Consider the following 27,017-nt stretch of genomic DNA (forward strand, 5'->3'; position numbering starts at 1 on the left):
AGGTCTTTAGCAGTACCATGACTAACTAGTTTCATACCTTTACATCCTTGCATTCCTTAGTTTTCTGTAACATGACAAGGATAGACCTACCTCCCACCAGAATAACCAGACCCAACAGACATTGACACAAATATGATAAATGCCAGGCTATCGGACCACACTGCTCAAACTTGTAAAATTCCATCTACAAAACAAACCAAAAAGCCCCAGATGTTGCACAGGTGTTTAAATCACAGGATTGTAAATGAACTAAAGGCCCTACTTTAGCAAGAGGACTGGGAATCAGTTAACCATGCTCCAGCAGAAGAAGCTTAGAATGTCTTCAACACTAAACTATCACTAGCTTTCAACACAGCATGCCAAAAGATAAAGAAAAGACCTAAATCCAGACTCAAGCCTAAAGTTTTTGCAGATGCAGAAGCATTACATCTGAAAAACAACTACCTTCAGATCCTACATCAATACAATACAAAAGGAAATGAAGAGTTAAGGGAACAATCAGCTGAGATGAAGAAAAATACGATTAAGGCTTAGATTTTTAAGGAATGGAGTTTCCAAAAATTACATTAACAATTCAGACAAGAAGTCAAATGTTGCATGGGACATCATAAACAACGCAAGAGCCAAGAAAAATCAAAAGCCTTTAGTGTCTTAAGGTAGATGGTAAAATGGTGCATTGCGACTTTCCGCTTTGTGTTTCCAACTTTTTGCTTCTGTCATACCATCAGTGATTACTGAGGAGGCTTGTGTACTGTTACTGTGTTGTACCTAACCTGTAGCTTAGTATGTTTATGAGAAAATACTAAATATTTTATCTCATTCCCATATTTTGTAAATATAATAACTTTTGTGTATAGTTTGTATAGTCTGTATAAATACAAAACAAACTTAAATAAAAAGTTAGATTTGAGTGTTTTTTTATAACATATCTACTGTAGTAAACCAAAATCACCTCAAAAAACAAAATTAAAAACCTCACTTTTTAGGGCACTCTTACTGAGAAGAAACCCACCAATCAAAGGGTTAATGAACTCAGAATTCCTATGGTGATAATAATATGTATATATCGAAAGAATGTTAAAAATATAAAAATTGATTCACAGCTACAGCTACTGACTAATCTCCCTTATCTCAACCTTCTCTAAGCTCTGTGAAAAAACTGTTGTGCTTGTATTTGTTTTTTTTAAATAAATTTATTACATTTACTTATACATTATTTTCTAAAACAATTTGTAAAATTATAAGGAATGAAATAGGCCTACAGTTTTATAATTTTATCTGCCATTGTAAAAATGTTCCAAATTCAGCAATTTTCTTGGCCAAATGTTACTTTAACTTACAAAACACATGGTTCACAAGTGCGCAGTTTTCTAATTTGTTGAAAAATAACAGCATACTATTGTATGGCATAATTATTTTATATTTTCTATGGAGTTACTGTTTTCCTGTATCGCTAAACAATAGCAAATGCCCGGAAAAATCCTGTTTCCTTCGTAGAATTTTTATATCTGGACCTAAACTAGTAGTCCTACCCTAAATTTAAACTATTTACTTAACGGTTTTTGGTGAAAACTTGTTATTGCAGTTACAACATGCAGTGAGTCATGTCACCATTTATTTCTTCTGTTCTCAGGCATTAAAAGAGAACAGTGGTGTAGTTTACATCACCCAGACTACCAAAGCCACTCTACAGAAGTATCATGATGTCATCTTGAAAGTGGCACCAAACAAGAAACTACTCAATTTGGAGTTATTGGGTAAACCAGTTTTGAAGAGCCACCACCATCCTCTAGGTAACATGTTTATTTTGTCTGTTTGAAACTGACTATTGCTAGTGATTAGTCACAATCAGTCATATAATAACATCTTAACATCGTATTTAAATAACAAGGGAGTAAACTATCAAGTTGTAACTTAAAAAGTTATAACTGATTTTGCTGCAGTGTTCGAGGAAGTTGTAGCAATATTACACCATGGAACATGTCTACAGTACGGTTTGTTGTTACACCAACTAATATCCATTGTAATGTTATATACTTTAACAAATGCAATATTGTCATTTTAAGTTGTAAGGACAATTTAATACACAGCATTTGTAAAAATGACTGTTGTATGGCGTAGTTTACCTCACCCAGACTACCAAAGCCATTCTACAGAAATACCACGATATCAAATTTTTACTTACAGCTTTGTTCAATGAAATTTTAAAATCTTGTTTGTAGTAACCACAAACATAAATCGCTTGACATATTTATTTGCCAAATTTAAAGCATTTCTATTCCTGAATTGTAAATCAATGGAAATAAAATAATTTTTAGTTTAATGTGTGATTTGATAATTGAAGGAGTTTCAACTCTGAAAAATTATTCAATGCCTACATTACAAAGACAAGCTTCATACATGTTTTGTTTTAATTTTATAGACCATTTTGACATTTATGAATTCCGGGAGAGCTCTGATGACGAAAATTTAGGTTTGTCTGGTGAGTCAGTTTGGCAGATTCGTGTGCTTCAAATCGCTTCGGGATTTTACTTTTCATTGCATGGTATTTTTTTTTCAGTTCATACCTTTTTTGTTTTTACTTGGTGGTATTAGAATATGGGGATTTGTGATGGACAAGATGGGTGATATGTTATTTGGTAAGAGTTTTGCCTCTGGTGTATCTTGTTATTGGTTTTCAAGTGCACTCATTGTTTCATTGGTAGTTTGCACAAGAGATCATAGCATCAATTAGCATTTTCTAAAAAACATAATTCCCATGCAGATGCGGTTTGCTTGTGCAATTTCTAACATTTAATTGGTTAAAAGTTGTAAAAGTTTAATGAAAATCGCTATAGTTTTTTTTTATACCCTTTTTGGATCTAAAGTATGAATATCAATAAAATGATTAATTGTGATTTACAAATCCAAAAATGAACAACTAAAAAGATTCTTAGGAGATACTTAAATTAGACTTACCTGAGAAACATGAGTTGCATTATACTAAAGAAGATTAATTAAATCTTGTGTAAAACCAGAGAGATTACAGTTTGTTCCACAGTTGGTTAAGCATTTAATGCCCTATACCAAATATTGAAAATTGGTCCTTATTTGTAATAGTGGCTTTTTAAAAAACAAAAAAGTCATAACACTTAAATTTTGTATTTCTTAACTTATAAATAATTTTACGGATTTCTTGTGAAAAATGTTATAATCTGTCATGTTCTTATTAAACTAAAAAAGTAACAAATAATGTTCAAAGACATTTTGATCATACCATAAACCAAGGAACATTTTATGTACAGGGTGTTTCATTAAAAAGTGTAAGGAAATTATAATCATACTAAAGCAAAGAAAAAAAGTTCTTATAAACAGATGTCCTAAAATGCTTAATTTTTGGTCTGTATGTCTGTTAGTATTTTTTACGTACAAAATTAAAACTCAATGGTTTCTTAAATTACAGGATTGTAACTTTACATAACTATTTGTATGTTTTAGACACAACACTTTGTTATTGTTTGGAAAATAATAACAAATAACAGTAATAATTTCAAAATTTCATAACCATTTAAAAATTATGATGCTAAATTTCATGAAAACCATAGTAGATACAACAAAACTATAAGAAACTTCAAAAACTAGCTGTTAAGCGATAAAATGTTTGACACCCCAATTGTTATGATTGCAATTTTAAGAAACTTGATTATTAAAGATTCCTATGTACTAATTTTGGATTATTTTATTTAAAAAAAACACACACGTATGAAAGTTATCTCATATAATCTAAATTATATAGTTTATTTTTGAACGCAAATCATTCTTTTATCCCATTTCATCATATAGTAATGCTGCAGAAATGTTCCTCCAAAAATGTTATTTTATTCTAGGTATCCATGGGAACCTTCGTAAGTTATCTAGAATTATCTAATTCAATTATGTTTTAGTTTTCATGTCTTGTGTAAGATTTGAATATCAAATCAAATAAAAAAGTCTTTATTTAGTATGTGTAAATATACAATAAATAGTGTCAAATAACTACTATTAAAAATGTTTCTTCATACTGTAAAACCTCATATGATATAATAAAATATACAATAAAATAATTGTAATAATCCTTAAACCCCTATTATATGTTTATAAGCTATATTGACTGTCCTAATGAATATAATTCATCTAGTGAATAAAAAGCATACTGCCAAAGAAAGTCTTTTAGTAATAGTTTGAATTTGTTTAATCGTTTATTTCCTTTATTGTTTTGGGAATATAGTTTGAAAATTTTATTCCAGCATAAGTGGTGCCTTTATTAAATTGTTCTAGGTTATGATGAGGTAATATAGTAGTGGTTTTGTTTCTGGTATTGTAAAAGTGTACCTCTTTAAAAGTTTTAAAATTGAGTTTGTGATTTTTTACATAAATGATTGTATTAAAAATATACTGGCTATACACTGTCAATATTCTTAAGCTGGTAAAATGTTCCCTGACTGTATCATCATTTCTTAATCGCAAGATGGTTCTCAGACCTTTTGTTTGAAGGCAGAGAATTTTATTTATATTTAGATTTGAGGTCCCGCCATAGACACTTATTCCATAGCATACATGTGACTGAATATGAGCATGAAATACAGTTTGAAGCACTGATAGATTACAAAGAAATGATAATAGTTTTAGAGCACAAATACCTGAGTTAATTTTGTTCATTACATAATCAATATTGAGTCCCATGTAAGATCCACATGTAGATCTAAAAATGTGATTTTTTCTGTTTCATTTATAAATTCATTATCAATACAAATGTGAATTTCAGAAATGTTCCTACTTTGTTTTGTGCCAAATGAAATGAAGTTGATTTTTTGCATGTTTAGGATGAGACCATTATGTATGAAAAAATGTTATATAAATATTAAAACAAGCTTTTTGTTTTAAAATATTATTTTAAGTTTGAATGTACATTTTGTTTTTGTTTTTTTTTTTTTTTTTTTTTAGTGAAATTTCCAACCCATTCTTACAGTTATAGAATAGGCAATGTTTTCACTGTTGTGACTAACACTGATGTTGTGATAGCCTCGCCGTTGGGCAGCGTTCCTACCCTGGCGGCTCTCAAGGCAGGAGTTGGCTTCCCTCTGCGCCAGCAGCGAGGTGAGACTTTTTACTAGATAGATAATGTTTATAGAAGGAAGATTAGTTTTACTTCCAAGTTTTTAAGATTTGTAAGTTTATTTATATATTTATGTTCACGTAAAGATGTAGTTAACAAATTTTGTATCTATTGTTTTGCGTGGTCGTATAGTAATTTGTGCTCTTTTTTAAGAGGTAGTTTTCTATGAAATAGCCCATTTATCAATGTTAGTTAGTTGCAGTTCTAAGTACATTATTCAAAGCCGTTATGTTGTAACATTATTTAGTTGTATTTTATATAATACTTATTATTTCGCAACCCTGTTACTCGTTACTGGTTATTTTAAGTTACATCCAATGTGTTTGGAACTAAATTCTTGGCGGATTAATAACCTAATTGGCACGCGTATTAATTTTTTCTCTTGAGAACTTGTAGCTGACCGTCTTGCTGCCGAGTAACATCTCGTGCACCTTGCCTGCAAGTTCAACCGAGTCTCATTTCAACGTCTCTGAATCTGATTTAAACTTCACTTTTTCCGACTACAGCTGCAATGTCAAGATACAATGCTGACACCCGCGCTTGTGAGTTGACATCAACGTGAAGGGAAGTCAATTTTAAAGTTTTAATATTTATTAAGTTCGTATGCAAAATTTCCATAGAACATTGAAACTATTAGGCCCACCCCTATGATAACATTTATTTCATAATCACTCTATTTGGCAGCAACGTGGCAATATATTATTTTATTTTTAACATCTAGAAGTGGTGCTTTTATGTTTATTTGCCACAATTAAACATACAAGTAAACTTTGCAAATCGAGTATTCGTTACTACGACCTCAGCGGTATCCAACCCTATGTGTTTCGTCCATTCGGTACAATGTATTGGTTTAAGCAAGTTTTGAGTGGGTAGGGAGCAGGCTCATATTTATAAATAGAAGGGTTATTCCTCTTCTAAAAGCTCCTGAGAGCTCAACCATGACATGTATACAACAATTATAGAAGATGAGAACGATGTTGTGGTTACTGTGGCAGTGCTGATAGTTTATGACGTGTATACAACAATTATAGAAGATGAGAACGATGTTGTGGTGACTGTGCAGTGCTGATAGTTTATGACGTGTATACAACAATTATAGAAGATGAGAACGATGTTGTGGTGACTGTGCAGTGCTGATAGTTTAAAGTGTTTCCTCAAAACTTTATCACATTAATGAAAACTAATTTCTGTACCAAATAGATATAACCGTTTATTAATAAAATAGTATCACTATAATTTACCATTTTTATTAAACAATAGTGCAAAATAATCGTGGCATTTTTTTCACCCCTATCAATAATCCAGTGAGCTCCCTGCATGCCGTCAGTGTGTATTGTTCATCACATTCTTTTGGCAAAGCTGGAGAAACTTGGTTTTAGAAACAGGTTTAAATTTGTTCAATAATTATTTAATTAATCAACACCAGAAAGCCATAATCAATACAGTTGAAAGTTTTTCTTCAGATTGGGAATACACTAAAAATTTAAATGTCCAAAATATTGTTATACGTTGTTTTATTCTTAACATGAAGCAAGTATAGAAAGCAGACAGTCACAGGAATATTTGTGTAGGGCAATGGCTTTCTTAACGTCCCTTCTCAGATCATTCAGGTGTCTGGGAATGCAGACAGGGTTTATCATAAATCAGATCTGACATTTTCAATGGATTAGTTGAGAAAGAATCTAATGAAGATTCCCAGGGAGTTATAGACTTACAAAAATGCACTCAGATAGTCTTGACATTGAGGGGTCACAAGGCAGTGAAAATAACATATTCAAAAACCATTATCTGGGATGTCGGCTCACCACTAATGGTCCGCTGTGGGAAAACAGTTCCGCCCTTGGAGAACCGAAAAACCCACTGGTGAATCAGAGACTCAGAACCCCTGGGGTGCGGCACATTAGGGGGGGCTCTGCCTCCTCTGGAGAGGGAAGCACCACCTTAGTATATACACCAAAACTTGGTAAAAATAGAGTTGGGAAGTCAAGAGTTCAGAGTCCGGAGTCCAAAGTTCTGACCGGTGTCGCTCGTCGTTCAGTCATGTCTCTGTCGGGCCTCTTGAGGATGGTGCTGGGTAAGTCACGCTATCCCTCAGCTCTAGAATGTATCTGGTAGTCTCCAGTAATAAATAACCCTTGTAAGAGTAACTTTAGATCAATGCTTATTTGTCATGTAAATGTTTCTATTGCTTTGGATTAATAAAGATATATACACTCGAGCACTTAAGGTTTGCCCATTATTTGCTATTGTAACCTAGAAGGTATACCCCATCCATACTTAACAATATGGTCATCGGATTGACTGCGATTGTTTGTTCCAGAAACAGCTGTGGGGCTCTGTGTGGAGTGTGGTATCTGCAGCCGAACCAACGATCAGCATCTGATGGCCAAGTGCGATACCTGTCACCTGCACTATCATCTGGGCTGTCTCAACCCTCCTCTCACCCGGATGCCCAAGAAAACTAAACTGATGGGCTGGTCAGTGCTTGCACATGTGTTTGGGAGCATTCCAAGCTCCCAATCTTTAATTCATTGTATATCCAAAAAAGATTAATAACCGAGGTTCAACACATCAATGGTCAATAAAATGAAGTCAAATCATCTGATGTCAAGTATCATTATTATTATATGGTTATGGAAAGAATATTTCATAAATTGCAATGTGTCATCATATGAACATTGAAATTGTTGAGCCTTAACTTTTATGATTTATTAGTGGCATTGACAGTAGGTTTATTTAAATATTTTTGTTGCAGTTTAATTCTCATTTGTAGTGTACTATATATATTTATATTGCATATGATAATACTATATTTGTATACCATGCTCTGTAGCTGTCATGTGATATATTAATAAAATCTTTGACGCTTTGATATCCAGGCAGTGTTCGGAGTGTGATAAGGACTCCAGTGGGTCCGAAGTGGAGTGTGTGGACCCAGAGGCCCCGAGGCAGCTAAGGAAACTCAAGGACAACGGCAATGGAGATGTAACACCTCCAGTCAAGTCTGAAGACCCCCCAGAGGTTAGTGTCGCAGAGCCCATTCATATAGTCTTCCCATTCATGTAGATTACAGATGTTTTAAATATTGCTCTTTTAATTTTGATTCCGGCTAGAAATTGCTCTATTTATCACATTACATAAATTTGAATTGATTCTTTATTCATCAAAATATTGCACTAGATTTTGATTTTTTTATTTAAATACTAATCCCTTAGATGCCAAGGACCGTCTTTATTGGTTCGACGACATTACTGAAAAGTTTCAAAGGTGACTTTATTAACCTCTTCAATATTGAAGAGAAACAAATAATTGTTGGCTGGTACTAAGTGGATGCTTTTAAATAATGTAATGATTCATTGTACATGCTACGTATGTGGTGTTTCAGGTTGAGAAAGAAAAAGAGCGTGATGAAGCGTTAACAGATCTAGAGGTCGCCCTTTGTTCTCCAGGTAATTCACTTAAATTTTAGCATCAACTTTTTATGAATAGAAGGCAATCTAAATAATTAAAGGTGGGCTATTATTTGTTATCAATTTCGTGATTCCTATAATAGTTTTTGTCACTAGTATTTCATTTTTAGGGAACAGTTTAATCCCTTATACGAGACTGATGACGTGAAGAACAAGTGAGGGCGTTCCGTGTTAAATTCAAAATTCGAAAAGGATGAAAATTTATTTTTGATTTTTAGAACCAGCCCCTGTTGTGAGTGGACGATCCGGTAAGAAACGGCGTCGGGAGAAACACCATCGATACTCACCGTCAGAGCTACCCGGCAGCAACCAGGGAGTGAAGCCGCATAAACGCAAACGGAAGCATAAGAGCATCGATACACCGGAGGTGGAGGTAGAGGTGGAGCCTAACAGACCGGCCCTCAAGATATTCGTGAGTTCCTCTATCACTAAACCTTTATATGTAATCTCCAATTATTGCTGTGTGCTGTAGAAACTTAGCAAAATTTAAGTTTCAAAGTAAAAACAGGAAGTGTAACAGATGGGCTTTTTCTCCACAATCTTGTAAAAATCCAAGTAAAAACATACAGGCTACCATCACTAATACTAGAGCTCCTGTACTAGAAGCATTACGCTGAAGGACTTCACTGTTCACACAACTAGACTTTGTTTGTGCGATTGTTTCAAAAATAATACACAGAAGTTGAATGAATCTGTCTCAACAAGAGCTCTTAATTCCAAAATTATATAAAATACTTTTTTTATAAACTCCTAATAAATATAAGAGGCTTAAAAAAGTGTCTTATTAGTCGCTTTCTAAACCCATTTGTAAGGCTCCAATAAAAAAATAAAGATTCAAAGATTTGTTATTAGGTTTGTAAAGTTTTATTTTAGTGTTTATTGATATGTAATTTTGTGAAATATGAAATTTAATTCCAGTTCAAGTCGATCCCCCACCCGACAGGAGAAGGAAGCGCGTACGCGGTGACACCAGGTGGAGCCTACCAAGCTTCTATATCTCGCACTGTGGTAACCTCCACTCCTGCCCCCGCCCCCGCACCTGCTCCTAGCCGACCCACCACCCCACGTCCTCCACCAGCCAAACGCCTGAAAGAGGCGGCTGATGCGGTACTCCTCTGCACCACCTGCAATCTCAATGGGACCAATGCCAACATTGTCAGGTATCCACACTAGTTACTTAGCTTATTTTGTTTTATAGCTGAACATTCATTGATTTAGGTAAAACAATAAAGTGAAGTGCATTTCTAATTGTGGTACTTATTTGTTTAAAGTTTGTTATTGACAATAGATCGTTTGAGAGAATAATAGGATTTTGGACATTTTCCATCGTTATTGTCACAAAAATAGAACTCTGCTTTTCAAAGATTAGTATCTGTTCTCTTCATCATGTGTCATAAAACATTAAATGGATACAAATTATTCCTTAAGTTTCCTATAAAGAAAGAATTACCTAGGAAACATAAACAAATTGGGTCCATATCAAATTGACACAGTGATTTTTCCCCCACGATGAGGCACTTTTAATCCAATTTGACATAGAAGTAGGATTCAAAAAGACTAAGACAAACACCATATGTGTCAAATTCTCTCAGCCCTTTTTTATATACAGAATCATGAAGTTTCAAAAAATGCCCTGCAAATTTTTAAAGTTTCATTACATGTTATACATTATTGTAAATACGTTCTATTAAAAACCTGTCACTTCTTTGTTTACTTCTGTTTTCACTATAATTACAACGGTCTTTAATATTCTGCAAAATTAAAACAGAAAAGAACAATTGAAATATTTTTTGTTCAGTAAAAAACTTTCTGTAATAGCTACCACTCAATATAATTCCATATTTAGCCGTAAGGTAGAACCACATGGTAGGCTCTCGATACGTATTGTATGAGTTGCGCATATCGCAGTTGTCTGTACAATGTCAAACTACATAAAATTCACAAACATATTTGAATGCTTTTAACTATGTTTGGTTGCAGGTGTGATGAGTGCCGGAAAGGGTTTCACTTCCACTGTCTGGATCCTCCTGTGAAGAAGTCGCCCAAGGTCCGTGGTTACTCTTGGCACTGTGCCGATTGTGATCCCACGGTATGTACCATTTTATTACAATTTCTTAGTACTTTTCTTTTTCTTAATAATATGTTTGAAGGAAATCGTTTATAGTAATTTTATTTTAACTTGTTGGGATTTGTTCCCTACCGCGTTGACCCACCAGGTCCAATTAATTTCAAGTGAATATGTCTATATTTCAATATTCCTTATGTACATGTCACTATAAACCAATAAATTGTAATTAACTCTTGTGTTTTTAAAGGAAAGGCCTCGTACCATTGTTGTAAAAAGTTAAGTAATGCAAAATAAAATTACTATTCATAATTTTTTCATTTTAAAAATTAAGTAAAAGTAGGTTTTTGATCAGGTCTTTTACCTACTTTATTTCTTTCTGAGTCAAAACTGTAAGGAGGTAACCATCATAAGTATCATTCATGTTCTAAATACCTACATATTTAAGTTCATGGCTTAGGAAACATGTATATTTGATTAAGTAAAATATCCACATTTTTGCTTATGAAACTGTGTACAGTAAAATTCCATTAATCCGTCACCTATAGTTTGGCATGCTTGGCAATCGCCTTTTGACAAAAGTAACATTTTCCCTGAACAACGCAAAAAATTAATAAATTAACGAAGGTTTTTCAGTTCATAGAGGACATAGCGATTAAGGGTGTGGAGAAGAGGCTAGGCGTCATATTCGGCCAACTTTGGGTGATGTTGATTAGACTCGAGTCACGTGGCTGACCATGGGTGTTGACTGTCAGCCTGTGTAACCAGTTGCACTCATTAGACTCGAGTCACGTGGCTGACCATGGGTGTTGACTGTCAGCCTGTGTAACCAGTTGCACTCATTAGACTCGAGTCACGTGGCTGACCATGGGTGTTGACTGTCAGCCTGTGTAACCAGTTGCACTCATTAGACTCGAGTCACGTGGCTGACCATGGGTGTTGACTGTCAGCCTGTGTAACCAGTTGCACTCATTAGACTCGAGTCACGTGGCTGACCATGGGTGTTGACTGTCAGCCTGTGTAACCAGTTGCACTCATTAGACTCGAGTCACGTGGCTGACCATGGGTGTTGACTGTCAGCCTGTGTAACCAGTTGCACTCATTAGACTCGAGTCACGTGGCTGACCATGGGTGTTGACTGTCAGCCTGTGTAACCAGTTGCACTCATTAGACTCGAGTCACGTGGCTGACCATGGGTGTCGACTGTCAGCCTGTGTAACCAGTTGCACTCATTAGACTCGAGTCACGTGGCTGACTATGGGTGTTGACTGTCAGCTTGTGTAACCAGTTGCACTCATTAGACTCGAGTCACGTGGCTGACCATGGGTGTTGACTGTCAGCCTGTGTAACCAGTTGCACTCATTAGACTCGAGTCACGTGGCTGACTATGGGTGTTGACTGTCAGCTTGTGTAACCAGTTGCACTCATTAGACTCGAGTCACGTGGCTGACCATGGGTGTTGACTGTCAGCCTGTGTAACCAGTTGCACTCATTAGACTCGAGTCACGTGGCTGACCATGGGTGTTGACTGTCAGCCTGTGTAACCAGTTGCACTCATTAGACTCGAGTCACGTGGCTGACCATGGGTGTTGACTGTCAGCCTGTGTAACCAGTTGCACTCATTAGACTCGAGTCACGTGGCTGACTATGGGTGTTGACTGTCAGCTTGTGTAACCAGTTGCACTCATTAGACTCGAGTCACGTGGCTGACCATGGGTGTTGACTGTCAGCCTGTGTAACCAGTTGCACTCATTAGACTCGAGTCACGTGGCTGACCATGGGTGTTGACTGTCAGCCTGTGTAACCAGTTGCACTCATTAGACTCGAGTCACGTGGCTGACCATGGGTGTTGACTGTCAGCCTGTGTAACCAGTTGCACTCATTAGACTCGAGTCACGTGGCTGACCATGGGTGTTGACTGTCAGCCTGTGTTTCCAGTTGCACTTTTGTATTTTCGTATCAACTCAATTGGGTCTAGTAATGGTAGGTCAATTTCACAGTTAATGTGCTCAGCACAGGTGTGTGATGGGAGGATGACTCTTAATCGACTGACGTCTCGCCACTGCCTTCTGAGGTGGCAAGCAGTGCCCAGAGAGGCTGGCAGTGGGAGTGGCAGTATGGTACGGGGTGTGATGAACCGGGATGAATGCGCCCTCGACCTTCACCGTGTTCCACACAATTGTTTGATGCGTAGACTTTGCACTTAAATAAACCATTTAAAAATAGGAGTTCTTATAGATCCAAATATAACGATGACTACTTGAAGGTTATATTTGAAAAACAAAACATGTTTTACTGTGATTATTTTTTTATTATTGTGTATACATTATTTCTCTTGCATATATCCAATAATCCGGCATATTTGATAATTTGGCATACATCAAGTCCTGACCGTGCCAGATTAACAGAAGTTTACTGTAGTATTAGTTACATTGGTAAACTGTAGAAGTGGACTAGTTGGTGTGCTCTCTTGGACAAAGGCTACTTGGAACATAGTTTGGCCTACATAAATTACTCTGGATCTATTTACAAAATACATACATCACCCCACAGTTACGCTTAGGCTTAGGCCTACTCTTTGTAGTATGATCTTGTCTAAACTTCAGTTAGGATGGAGTCCAGGTTTGTGTGGGCCTAGGCTTAACCTTACCTGGTGCTGAAGGTTGTTGTTCAGCCTCGTCATCTAAATCACGATCACTTACTACACTTTCATTCTAAGAAATAGCGCCATCGTAACTATCAAACAGTGTATCACCGCCGCCTCAGCCCATTTATATTTAATTGTTTATTTGTTGACAACTAAATAAACATTAGGCTATCTATTCCTAAAAAAACAACTTCAAAACAAGTGTGTAACCAAAAAGTGGCAGACACTGCAAGTTGTTGGTCGGTTGAAAATAAGCACTACGCAGGTTTGCAACTACACATCGTAATAATGCAGAAAGTGAAAACCATGAGGAAAATAACTTGTGACTGGTTAATTAAATTTCTTTTACAAGATCTAGAGAGAAGTTACATAAATCAAATATGAGTCTACTTTTTTTGTTTGATATTCATGTTGCAACAGATGTCGGACTGAGTCCGGCCTTCTACTCCAAAAGCTTAAACTTTTCAGTGCAATGGTCAATTCACATCTCATATAATTAAAATGCAGAGTAGATGGATAATTGAATATGTTAGAAATAAACATGAACATATAATCTAGCTTATAGCCACTAATAGATAAGAGTGTTCATGTAAATGTAAATGCTACACAGTTTAAAATTGTCAATGAGGATTATTGAATCTCATATGAAGCCAATTATTGAGGGACTCAAGGGTGATTTATCTCTTGCCTTTGCCCATTGTGCATCATCTTCTACCACTCATAGAAGATCCAGCGCATCTGCTTATGGTGATATCTCAAGTGCTGTGATAAAAGCCATAGAATTATTTAGAAAAGCTTTCACCAAACCACCTGTTTGTAAACCACCTGCTTCTTTAAACTCAACAGTTAAAACATCTTGAACAATAAACTAAACAAATCTTCAATACAAATATTTGAACTAAATACTCAGCGTCTAGCATCCGGAATACACACTAGAGGCAACAATAGATGAATTAAATCCCGAAATTTAAATTTTAACTGAGTCATGACATGAAGGAAGAGGAGGTATCTTGACTTCACATTAATAACTATCAAATCAATGCTTTTTACTCAAGAGAACAATCACCAAAGGGGGTGTGTTGATACTGTCTGAAGTCAGTGTTGAGTGGAAGCGGGTGGTATTGTGTACATCATTATTAGCTCAGTTACAGGAGGAAATGCAATTTGAGTTTCTTGTTCCAGCTATGTAAAGGTAAATTTTAAGTTTTGGGAAATATATATTCCCTAGTTCAGATGTACATTTTTTATAGGTTAAGTACAATAGTTAATTTTTTTTAATAATAGGTATACTCATATAAATATTGGTGTGGATGTAAATATCAATGTTTAAAAGAAGACAATGAACATAAATGACTAAAATATACTCTAAAAAGCTTTAACATGAAATATGTAGTTGATTTTCCAACAAGGGTAATCAATTGTTAAAAATCACCTATGACAACTTTTTTATAAAAAAGCTCGTTAGTTGAAGGAATTATATTTTGCTTGTCAGATCACGATGGTCAACTATTGCAGTTAATAATATCAGACTTTAAAATAAAAGTGAAGCCAATTAAAAAAGAAATATGTAACTTTTATCATGAAAATATACAATACTTTTCAAAAGTTTTGGAAATGAGAACTGGGAAGAGGTGTATTTTGCTAAAATTAAAAATAAATATGATACATTTAACAACTTATTTTGCTTTCAATTGAACAAGCATTTCCAAAAACTTTTAATAACTGGAAATAAGAAAAAACACAACTTGTTTACTGTAGAAATTAAACTAAAAAAGCATGAAAATGTACAACTAACAAAAGAGTCAAGGAAAAATACCAAGAAATATATAAATTTTAAAATGTAGTAAAAATAAAAATGACCGAGTTAAGACAACAATTAAATAAAATTGAAATGGAATATTTTGACATAAGAATAACCAAATTATGTAATATACAAAAGATATTATGGAATATAATAAACTCCAAAGTCGAGACAAAATGACTCAAAATGTCACTTTGAATGAAGGGGATATTAAATTTACAGATCCTAAAGTAGTCTCTAGTATGTTTAACAAGTACTTTGTAAATATAGTTAAGAATTTAGAACCTGGAAGCACTTTATGTAATAGGCATGTAACTTAAAAAATCATTCATTTGAGCACCAAGCATCTTTAACCCTTTAACTGCCACGTTCCTGGATTCGGCGCCACACCCAAGCCCCCAGCACAGAGTATTTTTCCCGTTTTTAGGAGTTTTTGACATAACACTTTATTTAAAGTTTATTAAATAGAGTGACCAATTAACAAACTTTTACAATTTACAAACTTTTCAAATAATGTCGATTTGTCAAATAAGTACAACATGTTACCAGTATCATACAACTATCTACGAATAAAACACTTGGTAAAATATCACTTAACCATTCCCGACCCCGTGTACGATACAAAGCACATGGCGTCCAAGTAGTTTGAGTAATGTCCACATGATTGTGCAGCTATCTTACAGACATTTCAAACATAAAAGAACACCAAGCAAGACAATATAACAGCTGATAGACCAAAAATAAAACAGGTGATAATATGAAACTCGCACATGGTGGTTGTTCAAAAAATTACAGTTGCACGACATATCTCGGGCATGGCGGTTAAAGGGTTAAACTGATATGTGTAAATGCAGAAGAGGTGGAAAAAGTAATCCATTCTTTAAAAAATAAACTCTAGTGGATATGATGATATACAAATTTTCAGTGATCAAAGAGGTTAAAGAATATATTAGCAAAATGTTAATGTCATTTGATAAACTCTTTGTTCACGTAGGTGTATTTCCTTCATAGATATGAAGGAAATATCAGATGAAAATACCTAAAATTATACCAATCCACAAAAAAGACATTGTGAAGAATGTTTCAAATTATTGACCTGTTGTGTTACTTCCTTCCGTATCAAAAGATTATGATAAATTTTCATGTTTACATCATACCTGAATCAGTTCAATTTATTAAATGACTCTCAACATGGAATTAGAATAGAAAGATCCATTTTGAGTGCTGCCACTTCTTTCATAGGGTCATTAAGTCTATCAGTAGATAAAGGAGAATATACAACAGGTATTTTTATGGACTTATCAAAAGCATTTGATAGTGTAAAATGCCCTGTTTTTATAGAGAAACAGCACCCTTGGAATATAAAAAAAACTCACTTGATTTATTAAATCTATTTTTAAATGACAGGTATATTAGTATGTGGAAACATTTAACTCCCAACTATATACATTAATATATCCTCTAAACTACAATCTGTAAAGTTTGGTGTACCACAAGGGTCAATATTGGGACCTTTACTTTTTTATGTTACTTAAAAAGATATAAACAATGCATTAACATATATAAATAACAGTTGTCTATATGCTGACAACTTTAATTTTAAAATAACAAGAAATACACTAGAATATAATGAAATGCTTCCTTATATTGAATTAGAAAATATAAACAAATTTTTGAGAAGCCATAATTTAATATCAAATAAAAAAAAAAGATTTTGTCTCGCTCAAAACGCCACGAAATAAAAGGATTCAGGACCCAATGAACACTCTAAATTCACGAAACATAGAAAAGAAAAGTAGCGCAGGCTTTCATGGGCTGACAATAGATCAACATCTGAGTTAGGATAAGCACACAAGCAAAATTTTAACAAAAATGAACTCTGGTATTTATGCATTGAAGAAAATGGCTTTTCTTTGCAACATCAAAACTTTAAGAAGATACATTTTACTTACACATTCATTTTCATATATCCTTTGGGATCTGTCTTTTTGGTTCCATTAAAAAAAGTAATTTAGAAAGTATTTTAGTACAACAAAAGAGAGCAATAAGAATAATGCTCAAATTAAATAAAAGTGAATCGGCTAGAGAACATTTTGCCAGATGTAAATACTTATAATCTATGGACAGTATATTTTTGATACCATTGTCCTCACAAGAAATAAAAAATATATAATTACAGATGATCATAATCTAATATTTTGAAAAAACCAACATATATTAGTGTGAAAATTTAAAAAATATATCCCAGATGCGATAAAATGTGAAAATAATCTCAATTAAAAAAAGACTGAAAGGTTACCTTACAGATAAAACATTATACTCACTGGATGATTTTTTTCCACCTCAAACATAAATACTAGTTGTTAAAATTAGACAATAACACTACACAAAAATTACATATTTAATTTTATGTGAAATAAACAAATAGTTGTAAGATTTTAATTTTAAAAATAGTTGTAATGTTTTTTGTAAAAGACAGGTAATATAAAATGCATAGTAAAATGTATATGTATAAGATTAACTTAAAATTAGGCAATGACACTATTCAATTGTAAAATTTGGTAAGAATAAAGAAATTTTGATTTTTACTTTGAAGTCTAAAATACTTCTTTTTTTAAGTGCAGTTTCTAAAACAAATCTGGTCAAATGAGTTGTATTAATCAAACTAAACACTTTTAATGAATATTATAGGAAGCATAGGCCAGCAACAACTTAACATATCGGGCCAGCAACCCAAGAATTACCTGATAGAGGATTTAGACATAAAAGGTAAGCTTTTTAGGTTTTTCAGTTATTCTTCACCACTTCAATCATTGGACAAATCTATAAATAACCCCGGATCTATAAATAACCACGGTGAGTGTCATTTGGTATAAATACCGTAAAACTTCCCATATCTGGCCCTCTGGTATCCAAAGCCTCGAATATCCGGACTATTTTTCATGACTGAGTTATCACCAAAAAAATTTACTTGTAATAAAATTTGTTTGCTTACAAAATAGTACTTAGCTATGCTTGTGAGTTGTGTAGTAGACCGTACGGTAGAGACTTATTGTGACCTTGGTAGTCCTGCCATCGTCAGTCTCATTTTAGCTCAGACCAATGTGTGTGTTGTGTCGATGTGATTTTTCCTGACCCTGTCGTACCGTTTACTATATCTATACATTGTTCATTCTAATACAGTAGAACCTAATCTATCCGGATCTCCAGGTTCTCTGGATCGATTTTACAGACGGGAGAGAGTCGCAAGTTTTGAAGAATAAAGAACTTTTGTCGCATTTCCAACATAATTGCTTTTTCATTTACTCATGTTTGGCATTCAAATAACGTGTACAGTGAAATAACTTAACAATGTCAATGTTGTGGTAGAGCTACGTGAGGTTGATAGTTGTACGTTTAAAAAATGTAAATGATTGGCTTCAAACTGACGTAGAAATTGTGTCAGCAGCTTGTTCTTTAACTATAACAGAGGACAGTGAACATGAATTTGATAGTGAAGAACGGAAGATGTCATACGACTCACTCTGATACTTTGTCAGTGGATATGGTGGCCTTGAAATATCTTCTATCGTACTTCCTGAAGCAGTGTACCAAAGTTAAACAAAAGAGACTGGCTCGTTTTTTTTCCAAAACAGTAAACAATATTTCATTTTATTTTTTATTTGTTTTCTCTATCACTATGATTAATCTTAATATAACAAAATTACTCTCTTTTTCTGTTAAATTTCTAACAAATATATTCCTTATTATCTATGATCTATTGTGTTTTTTACTGTATCCCTGTTTATCCAGATCACTTCTGGTCCCAATTAATCTGGATAAACAAGGTTGGACTGTGCCTTGTAAAACAATTATTTCAATGGACAAACAATATAGATGTGTTGCATATGGCCTAGCTAGCCACCTGGACTTGGTGAGAAATCGGCATATAGGCAATTTCTCACTAACCAACTAACTTGAGCAGTTTGGATTAGATTAATATTCCACCTGGCCGAATTTATTATGCCTATGACATGTTAGAATTTTGTATGTTTCTCAACAAAGAACTATTAGCTGTACTGAAGCAACCACAATTCCAAGATAGATTTACATATTAAAAAGGATGTTGGCTAACCACATTTGGTAAACAAATAAGTCTTTTAGGTCAACCTCATATTGACCTCAAGGATGAGCAGGAACTCGGGTTTGGCCCTCAAAGTCCCTGACAGCCAACAATACCGACCTGTACAAAACCTGGAAATCTAAGGTGGGGAGCTGAAGCCACCGGTTTGAAGCTGTCGGTTTATACTTAGGTCATCCAGTGTATAAGAGCTCTCTAGAGAGCCCATAAACTCTCTTTAGGAATCTTCCCGACTCTCAGAGTATCTAGCGTATCTCATTTGCCACCCTCCGATGTTTTAACATACCTCATTGTTTCATACTCTTAGAGACAATTGGTCTCGACTTCCCCACAATGTTAGCAATCTTAGTACTTGGCCTGCTGGGCTATAAGTCATATCTGCTGATTAACAATTAATTCACTTTTGTCACTTCACTTTTTAATATTAACTCAAAATTGTAAAGTAAAATAAAGGATATTTGGTTCCTGTTTATCAGAATAACTGATAACTAAGTAGGGGGTTTACATTGCCCACAAGAAGGTTGCTCAGTCCTGACGTCAGAAAGATTAGTTGAAATAAGATGTTTCTGGGCAGTCCAGCCAGCTATATAACACTTGTGTATGTATAGCTAGATTACCTCTTTTAATTTAGTTTACTTATGTTAATTTTAGTACAATTTGTTTTATGTAAATTTTTATTTCTTTAACCCTCGAACTGGCAGTCATTTTGCCACAGATTGAGTGTTTTTTTTGTTGTTTTTTTTTTTGCCATTTTTGAGTGTTTTGTACACCCGTACTTTAAATATTTTGTAAAAAATACATACTTACTATACACCTAAATGTGTAATAAATTATTGTTTTCAAGAAAATGTGGAGATAATTATAGTATAAAAACATTATGCAAAAACCATTAAAAAATTACTACATTAATTTTCTATTTTTTAAGTGGTGGGACTGCCCCTGTTAAAGTCTTATAATATAATAAATATTAGAATCTGAGAGTCAATTTATTCTTCATTTTATCTAGTTTCAGAAAATATATAATGGTATCCAGGTTCTCTTGAAGAAAAATTATGTATATTGTAAAAACTACAAATAGTACATGGATGGCTAAATTTGTTACTATGGTTACGATTATTTTCCAAAATAGACCAAAATTTAGAGAATTATATGCACTACAAAAAAATTAATGAATTAATAACCAATTTTTTATTTTTTTAAAAGAGGTGGTACGTACCTAAATTTGTTACTATTGGTACGATTATTTTCAAAAATTAACAAAAAAAAATAATTTTTACACTGGATATTTCTAAAATATACAAAAATTTAGCATACTATAGTCTAAAACAAAGCTATATCAAGTTATAAACCAACATACTAAACCATACCCATGGTATATCACTAATTTTCAAAATAGCTAAATGAAGACGATCTTTTTGGCAAGTTTTATGACGTCACTGTGACATCACTGTTGTCAAAACAAATTTCACCATTGACATCAGCGATTCCTTCTGTTTGAAATGGTGTATAAACAGTGGTGGTAGTGTTGATTTATGTACATATTAACTGTTATAACACGTGTGTGTCAGATCGACATTATAATGTTGATTGCCAGTTCTAGGGTTAAAACCAGAAAGTGCATATATTGTGTGTAATAAGTTGTTAACCTCCTGAGGATACTTACGCTTACGTAATTGAATTAAAAATAACACATTAACTTAAATAGATCATAATATAAAAATTATACACTTTATAAGTCTTTTGAGTCCAATATCCTTTTGAGGTAGTTCTCTATTGAGTAGAACACATTTTAACTGAAAAATTAACGGTAATCTTTTTAAATTTTAATGGTAACTTAACCATTATTGTTTTGAATTGTTTTATTTGAACAGTAATGGTGTATAGCTTCAATTTCCTGTATTGTCATTGTGAACCATGAGTTTTTATTGAACTTGTTTAAACATAACATGTAAACATTATTAAAGTGACTCATACAAAATCAATCAGACGAACATTTGATTTGGATACAAGCAATTACAAAACATACAAAATTAAAGAGAAGGCAAACTTGTGTAGGTTGTACACCTGAATGCACTAAACAAATCTTTTTATTCTATTTTTACATGGAAAACTACAGGCTTATATGCTGTTAAAGAGCTGGTAATATTAAAAGAACGAGCCAAGAAACAGCCTCTTTAGCTTTTTAGCTGTTTTTCTAAAAACATAGAAGACAATTTTTAATTTTCCTTTTTTAATGTTCTACAATGGGGGCTTGTAACTTGACTAGGGATAACCAGTTAAAAATAAATCACCCCTTTGTCCTTTTTAGTTTTTAATCACCTTTTACCTTTTTTACCCTGATGAGATTTACATACCTGACTTCAGGTAATTATGTATATGTTGTACACATTTCATTAGACACTAGAGTGTAATATTAAAAAGTGTTGTGTGCCGGAATGGGTTCTAAAAATATTCTCAGTATCTCCATCTAAAATCATGTATGATTTTTTTTTGTTCACAGGAAAGCGATTCAAGCTAAGAACATAGTTCTTGTTCGGATCATGGATGCAGATTTCAAACCAGAATGAAAAAGTTATGTTTATTTACAATTTATGATTTTTGTTTTCAGATGAATAAATTGTAATAATTTCACATTTATAGTTATTAGAAATATATTCACAAATATGTAAAAGCTGTTTCTTTTTACCCAGTATTTTTATACAATAATCTAAAACTAAAATAAGCCCTTTTTAACCTTTAAAACAATGCTTGGCTAGCAATGAATTCCGTTCAGGAAAAATAAATATAAAAAATCAAAAGAGTAGTTTGTATGGCTTTTCGATAAATGGCAGCTAATTGAATTGTATATTGATTATGATGATGTACACTCCTATTAATCAATATGCTTCGATTTCATGTGAAAGTCGGTGAAAACTTGATGTTTGAGTGTTGTGTATGAAGTTTACTCAAAAATAACTGTCGGAGAAAACTTGATGTTTGAGTGTTGTGTATGAATGAAGTTTACTCAAAAATAACTGTCGGTGAAAACTTGATGTTTGAGTGTTGTGTATGAAGTTTACTCAAAAATAACTGTCGGTGAAAACTTGATGTTTAAGTGTTGTGTATGAAGTTTACTCAAAAATAACTGTCGGTGAAAACTTGATGTTTGAGTGTTGTGTATGAATGAAGTTTACTCAAAAATAACTGTCGGTGAAAACTTGATGTTTGAGTGTTGTGTATGAAGTTTACTCAAAAATAACTGTCGGTGAAAACTTGATGTTTGAGTGTTATGTATGAAGTTTACTCAAAAATAACTGTCGGTGAAAACTTGTATTACTCAAAAATAACTGTCGGTGAAAACTTGATGTTTGAGTGTTGTGTATGAAGTTTTACTCAAAAATAACTGTCGGTGAAAACTTGATGTTTGAGTGTTGTGTATGAAGTTTACTCAAAAATAACTGTCGGTGAAAACTTGATGTTTGAGTGTTGTGTATGAAGTTTACTCAAAAATAACTGTCGGTGAAAACTTGATGTTTGAGTGTTGTGTATGAAGTTTACTCAAAAATAACTGTCGGTGAAAACTTGATGTTTGAGTGTTGTGTATGAAGTTTACTCAAAAATAACTGTCGGTGAAAACTTGATGTTTGAGTATTGTGTATGAAGTTTACTCAAAAATAACTGGATTCGTGTTTTAGCCAGACATCAATCTTCCACTGAGTGCAGCGTCTGAGATTTGACTCCTGAAATCCATAGTCCATGTCTGTCTGAAGGGATAGAGCAAAATCGAATACTACTTGTTACTTGCCATGATTTCAAAATTCAAACATATTCTAGGCAACACAATTGAGTTCTTAGTTGTTTTCGTGTTTCATCATTTCAACGTGAGAAACTCCTAGGTTACAAAAGAGCACCGTCTGGTTTACACAGTAGAAATCCAATGCAATCTAGGTGTCCTCATTGTCTCTTCGGTTGCATAAATGAACAGCTTACCAAGATGACACTATGGGAAAAACTCAAGTGTACGAGTGGTTTGCTCGATTTTAAAATGGTGACATGTCGATTGATTACAAACCTAGTTCTGGACGTCCATCAACTGCCCGAATTGACAGAAATAGTGAAAAAATTCAACAGCTTGTGCTCACATACCTTCGACAGACAATTGATCAATTGTCAGAGATTAGTGGGTTATCTTGGAGCTCGATTCAGGGAATTTTAACGTAAGATTTGGGAATTAAAAGGGTTGCTACCAAGTTTGTTCCTTGGGTTCTGACTGACAATCAAAAGAAACATCAAGTTGAAACATGTGTTTGCTTGAAACTGATCCAGATTTTTTCTCCAAGAACGTGGTATTATTTTAACATTAAAACAGTTTCAGAAGCATTTTTACAGAGTAGAAAACAAAATTTCACAGCTGCATGTTGTTCACTTGAACTTGCTATTTTAAAAAACGAAACAAGAACAAAACAGCATTAGGAAAAACAATCACTGTAGATGAATGGAACATGCCAGATTGACAATACAACAGGTGGCACTGAACTGGCTATGAGTTGTTGTATACATGCCTAGCGGCAGAAATTGGTACTACACAAGCTCCGTCCACGGCAATGCTATTCCAGTTTTTTTTTTTAGTACCCCCTCGTATGTAATGTAAGTTATAGGTTTACCTAAATTAAGAGCATTATTATTTGCAACAAAAATACAATTAAACTGAAGAAGGTCTCTAATACTAACATAATATAAATTTGTTTCCACAATTTGAGCTAATACACTATTTTTTGTTGTTTGTTGTGGTGTTTCAAAAACATTGTTTTTAATGTTAAATCTAAGACTTCAAAAATTTAATTGGAAAAATTGTTGTGGTCACGCTGGGAATGATTGAACAAACATAACAGGAGGCTGACTATTAATTGGACATATGAAAATCAACTAATGGAGCGTATTTGCAACACATTTTGATATATGAAGTTTCTTGGTTATATATTTTAAAACTGAGTCAATACATAATATGTGGACTGTGTATTGAATGAAGGTGTGGATGGGTAGATCCGAATCTTTGGCTTGCTAAAATTGGAAACAAACAGGTCTATTAGGGTAACCTATATAATAAGGTAGTTCTTATCGACACAACTTAATATAGTTATCCTTGGCTTTTCAGTCTGATATAAGTGTCAATAGGCACTGGTTAATATATGAAGAAAATTAATTAAAAAAAGGGTAACCTATAAATTGTAAAAATTCTTCTCTTGGGGAAATTTACCACATGTGTATAGAATGTCAAAGATGTTGCAAACAGCAGGTATTCAGCACTGTCCACCTGCTCATTACTGAATCTACAGAGCGGATCATCCCTACAAATATCGACTGTATAAAGATGTTTCCTCAGACGCCCATGATAACACCCACAATCTGAGAAGACCGAGATCTACTTAAGAGATATCAGATGATAACCTGCGGGAAGGTGATTGTAGATTAATTTTTTTTACTGTGTCAGTATGTCACACATTTTATTAATTTAGAGATTGAGAATTTGTTTGAATTTGGAATAGATCGTTTAACTAAACACTCATAGAACTATAGCCTGGTGTTTCAATGACACTGAGATTAACTTACTCAAAATGAACATTTATTAACAATTTCTTGAGAGAGAGTTAACGCAACCTAAACTTAAAATCTTAAACTGAATTGATTCCCTATCATGTATCCTAGTTTAAAATTTTCCTCCTAATAGTGTCTCACAGCTATGCCAAATTTTCTTTCCTAACTCCTGGCAAGATCATCTGTAGTTGTGGTCTTGTCTTTTTCCCTTGACACAAAGTCCCAAAACTGTCTTTACATATTACTCACCAAACACAATTCACACCTCTCTAGCAAATATAAATATTGATTTTATGTTACTCAGTTTAGAATTCGTACCTAGATAAAACAAGTGAAACATCCTTCCTCTTGCACAGCCAGGAAGAGAAAGAATGAGGCTGTCATCCTACCCACAAATCCTTAGTCATAAAGTTACTAAATTGTTCCAATTCGTACATAACCATTACTATATACAATTACCATTTCACTACAAATAATTGGATTCATTCTATTCACTTGGTTTTCATTTAAATTATAATGAAATCGTTACTTAAAACTGTTGTGCAGTATCGTACAAATAACACATAATGTAAATTCTGTACAATCTTTAAAAACTGGCTGCAATTTTCACCTTCTTTTATGTTCAGTTTTTATCCACCTCAATACAAATTTTTACCTCAAAATAAATTATAGGAAGCATCCTTAGTCGGTAAATGATACAAAGAAAATTGTTCATACATGTCAATTCCTTGTGTACTGGAATTTTCTAATAAAATTAGACCAATAGACAGAAAATTCTACATTAAAACTGTGTTATAACATAAAATACTCTTAGGCAAAGGTTTGTTAAAGCCAAACAAAACGATGTACACAAAAATCAAGAGAGAAACTTCATTTCAAAGGTAGGACACAACTATGTTACTAAAGTTAAGCCTATGGATTGTGTAAGAAATGTAAATACTATTAACAATAAAAATCGTACCAGGCATAGTAGGCCTATTATAAATAGTAATGAGTCTGGATTAAGCCCTAACCTAGGAGCACATATATTATTCATTAACATCAGATCAGTTTTTAAAAAGGTAGAAGAAGCACTGGAGGCATCATTTTATGAGGATAAACCTGACATCCTATGTCTAGCTGAAACTTGGTTGTCCAATGATAAAAATGTATCTTTTAAAATAAGTGGATACAATAAATTAGCAGATTAAATAGGATTGGTGATGGTTTTGCAATTGTTATTAACGTTGACTGAAGTTTATTTTGTTAAATGTGTACAGACCACCTGATAAAAATAATTGCTTCCAATTCTTAGAACAACTGGACAATACATTACGTTTGTTAAGAAATGACTATTGTGATTTAGGCTTACTATTAATATTATGTGGTGACCTAAATATTGATAACCTCGCTAAAACATGGGACAAAGAGTGTTTTAAAGATGTTCTTGACTCTTATAACCACAATATTGCTTTTAAGAGTGTGACTGGAGAAGCTGATAATTCCAGTAGGCCTAGTCAACTCGACTATTTCATAACTGATCTGGATAATACCATGTACTCCGTTAATATATTGCCACCTATCCTATCAGATCATAGCCCAATTGTTTTTAAACTCAACTTGAACTTAGTACAAAAACTTGAAAAAAGGAAAATACACAAATCCAACATGACCCTGTTAGAGCGTCTATTATCTTCTCAACACTGGCCTGAGGATGGCCCTAACATTGATATAAATATTATTTTTATTCAACCTTTCTGTATATATTTGATGTATGCTTTCCAAAGGTGATTTTTTAAACTAAAGACGAATCACGTGTTAAGTGGATGACTGAAGATTTTATAAAATCCCAAGATCACCACAGTGTTAAACTTGAATATAAGAGGGCAAAAGCTTGTCATGCAATGTTACTTACTCATAGTAAAAAACTGTTTTATAACTTAAAAATTGATAAATCAAGTAATATCAGTAAAGAGTCATGGAAGGTGATTAAAGGTTTAACTTGTGATGAAAATGTAAATAACACTAATATAAGTTTGATAATTGATGACGAGCTCGTTACAAATCCAGATAATGTAGCAAATATTTTTAATAATTATTTTGTTAAAGATGTTGACAAACTGACAGGACAAAACAACGATCTTCTAGACCAACGACAGACTGAACATCCATATAACCCTAATAATGACTTTTGGCTGTGGCCTACCAACTTAGAGGAGGTGAAAAT

General features: G+C 33.6%; 1 protein-coding gene across 3 annotated transcripts in view; it reads left to right on the forward strand.

Annotated features, from left to right (window-relative positions):
• LOC124370046 (PHD finger protein 14) overlaps positions 1-21,908 on the forward strand; it is a 58,557-nt gene extending 36,649 nt beyond the window's left edge. Inside the window, exons 11-20 of one of the 3 annotated variants that reach the window (XR_006923141.1) lie at positions 1,634-1,793; positions 5,041-5,115; positions 7,455-7,611; positions 8,014-8,155; positions 8,520-8,583; positions 8,823-9,016; positions 9,523-9,764; positions 10,585-10,693; positions 17,809-17,886; positions 21,738-21,908. Coding sequence is in view for 2 of the 3 variants with exons in the window: in XM_046828365.1 (XP_046684321.1) it covers positions 1,634-1,793; positions 5,041-5,115; positions 7,455-7,611; positions 8,014-8,155; positions 8,520-8,583; positions 8,823-9,016; positions 9,523-9,764; positions 10,585-10,693; positions 21,738-21,755 (1,161 nt within the window). In the remaining variant the exon portion in view is untranslated. The remainder of the gene's footprint in view (positions 1-1,633; positions 1,794-5,040; positions 5,116-7,454; positions 7,612-8,013; positions 8,156-8,519; positions 8,584-8,822; positions 9,017-9,522; positions 9,765-10,584; positions 10,694-17,808; positions 17,887-21,737) is intronic. The other 2 variants (XM_046828365.1, XM_046828366.1) reach the window with 2 other exon arrangements.
• The last annotated feature ends 5,109 nt before the right edge of the window (positions 21,909-27,017 follow it).

This window comes from Homalodisca vitripennis, chromosome X (genome assembly GCF_021130785.1).
Source record: "Homalodisca vitripennis isolate AUS2020 chromosome X, UT_GWSS_2.1, whole genome shotgun sequence".
Classification (NCBI taxonomy): domain Eukaryota; kingdom Metazoa; phylum Arthropoda; class Insecta; order Hemiptera; family Cicadellidae; genus Homalodisca; species Homalodisca vitripennis.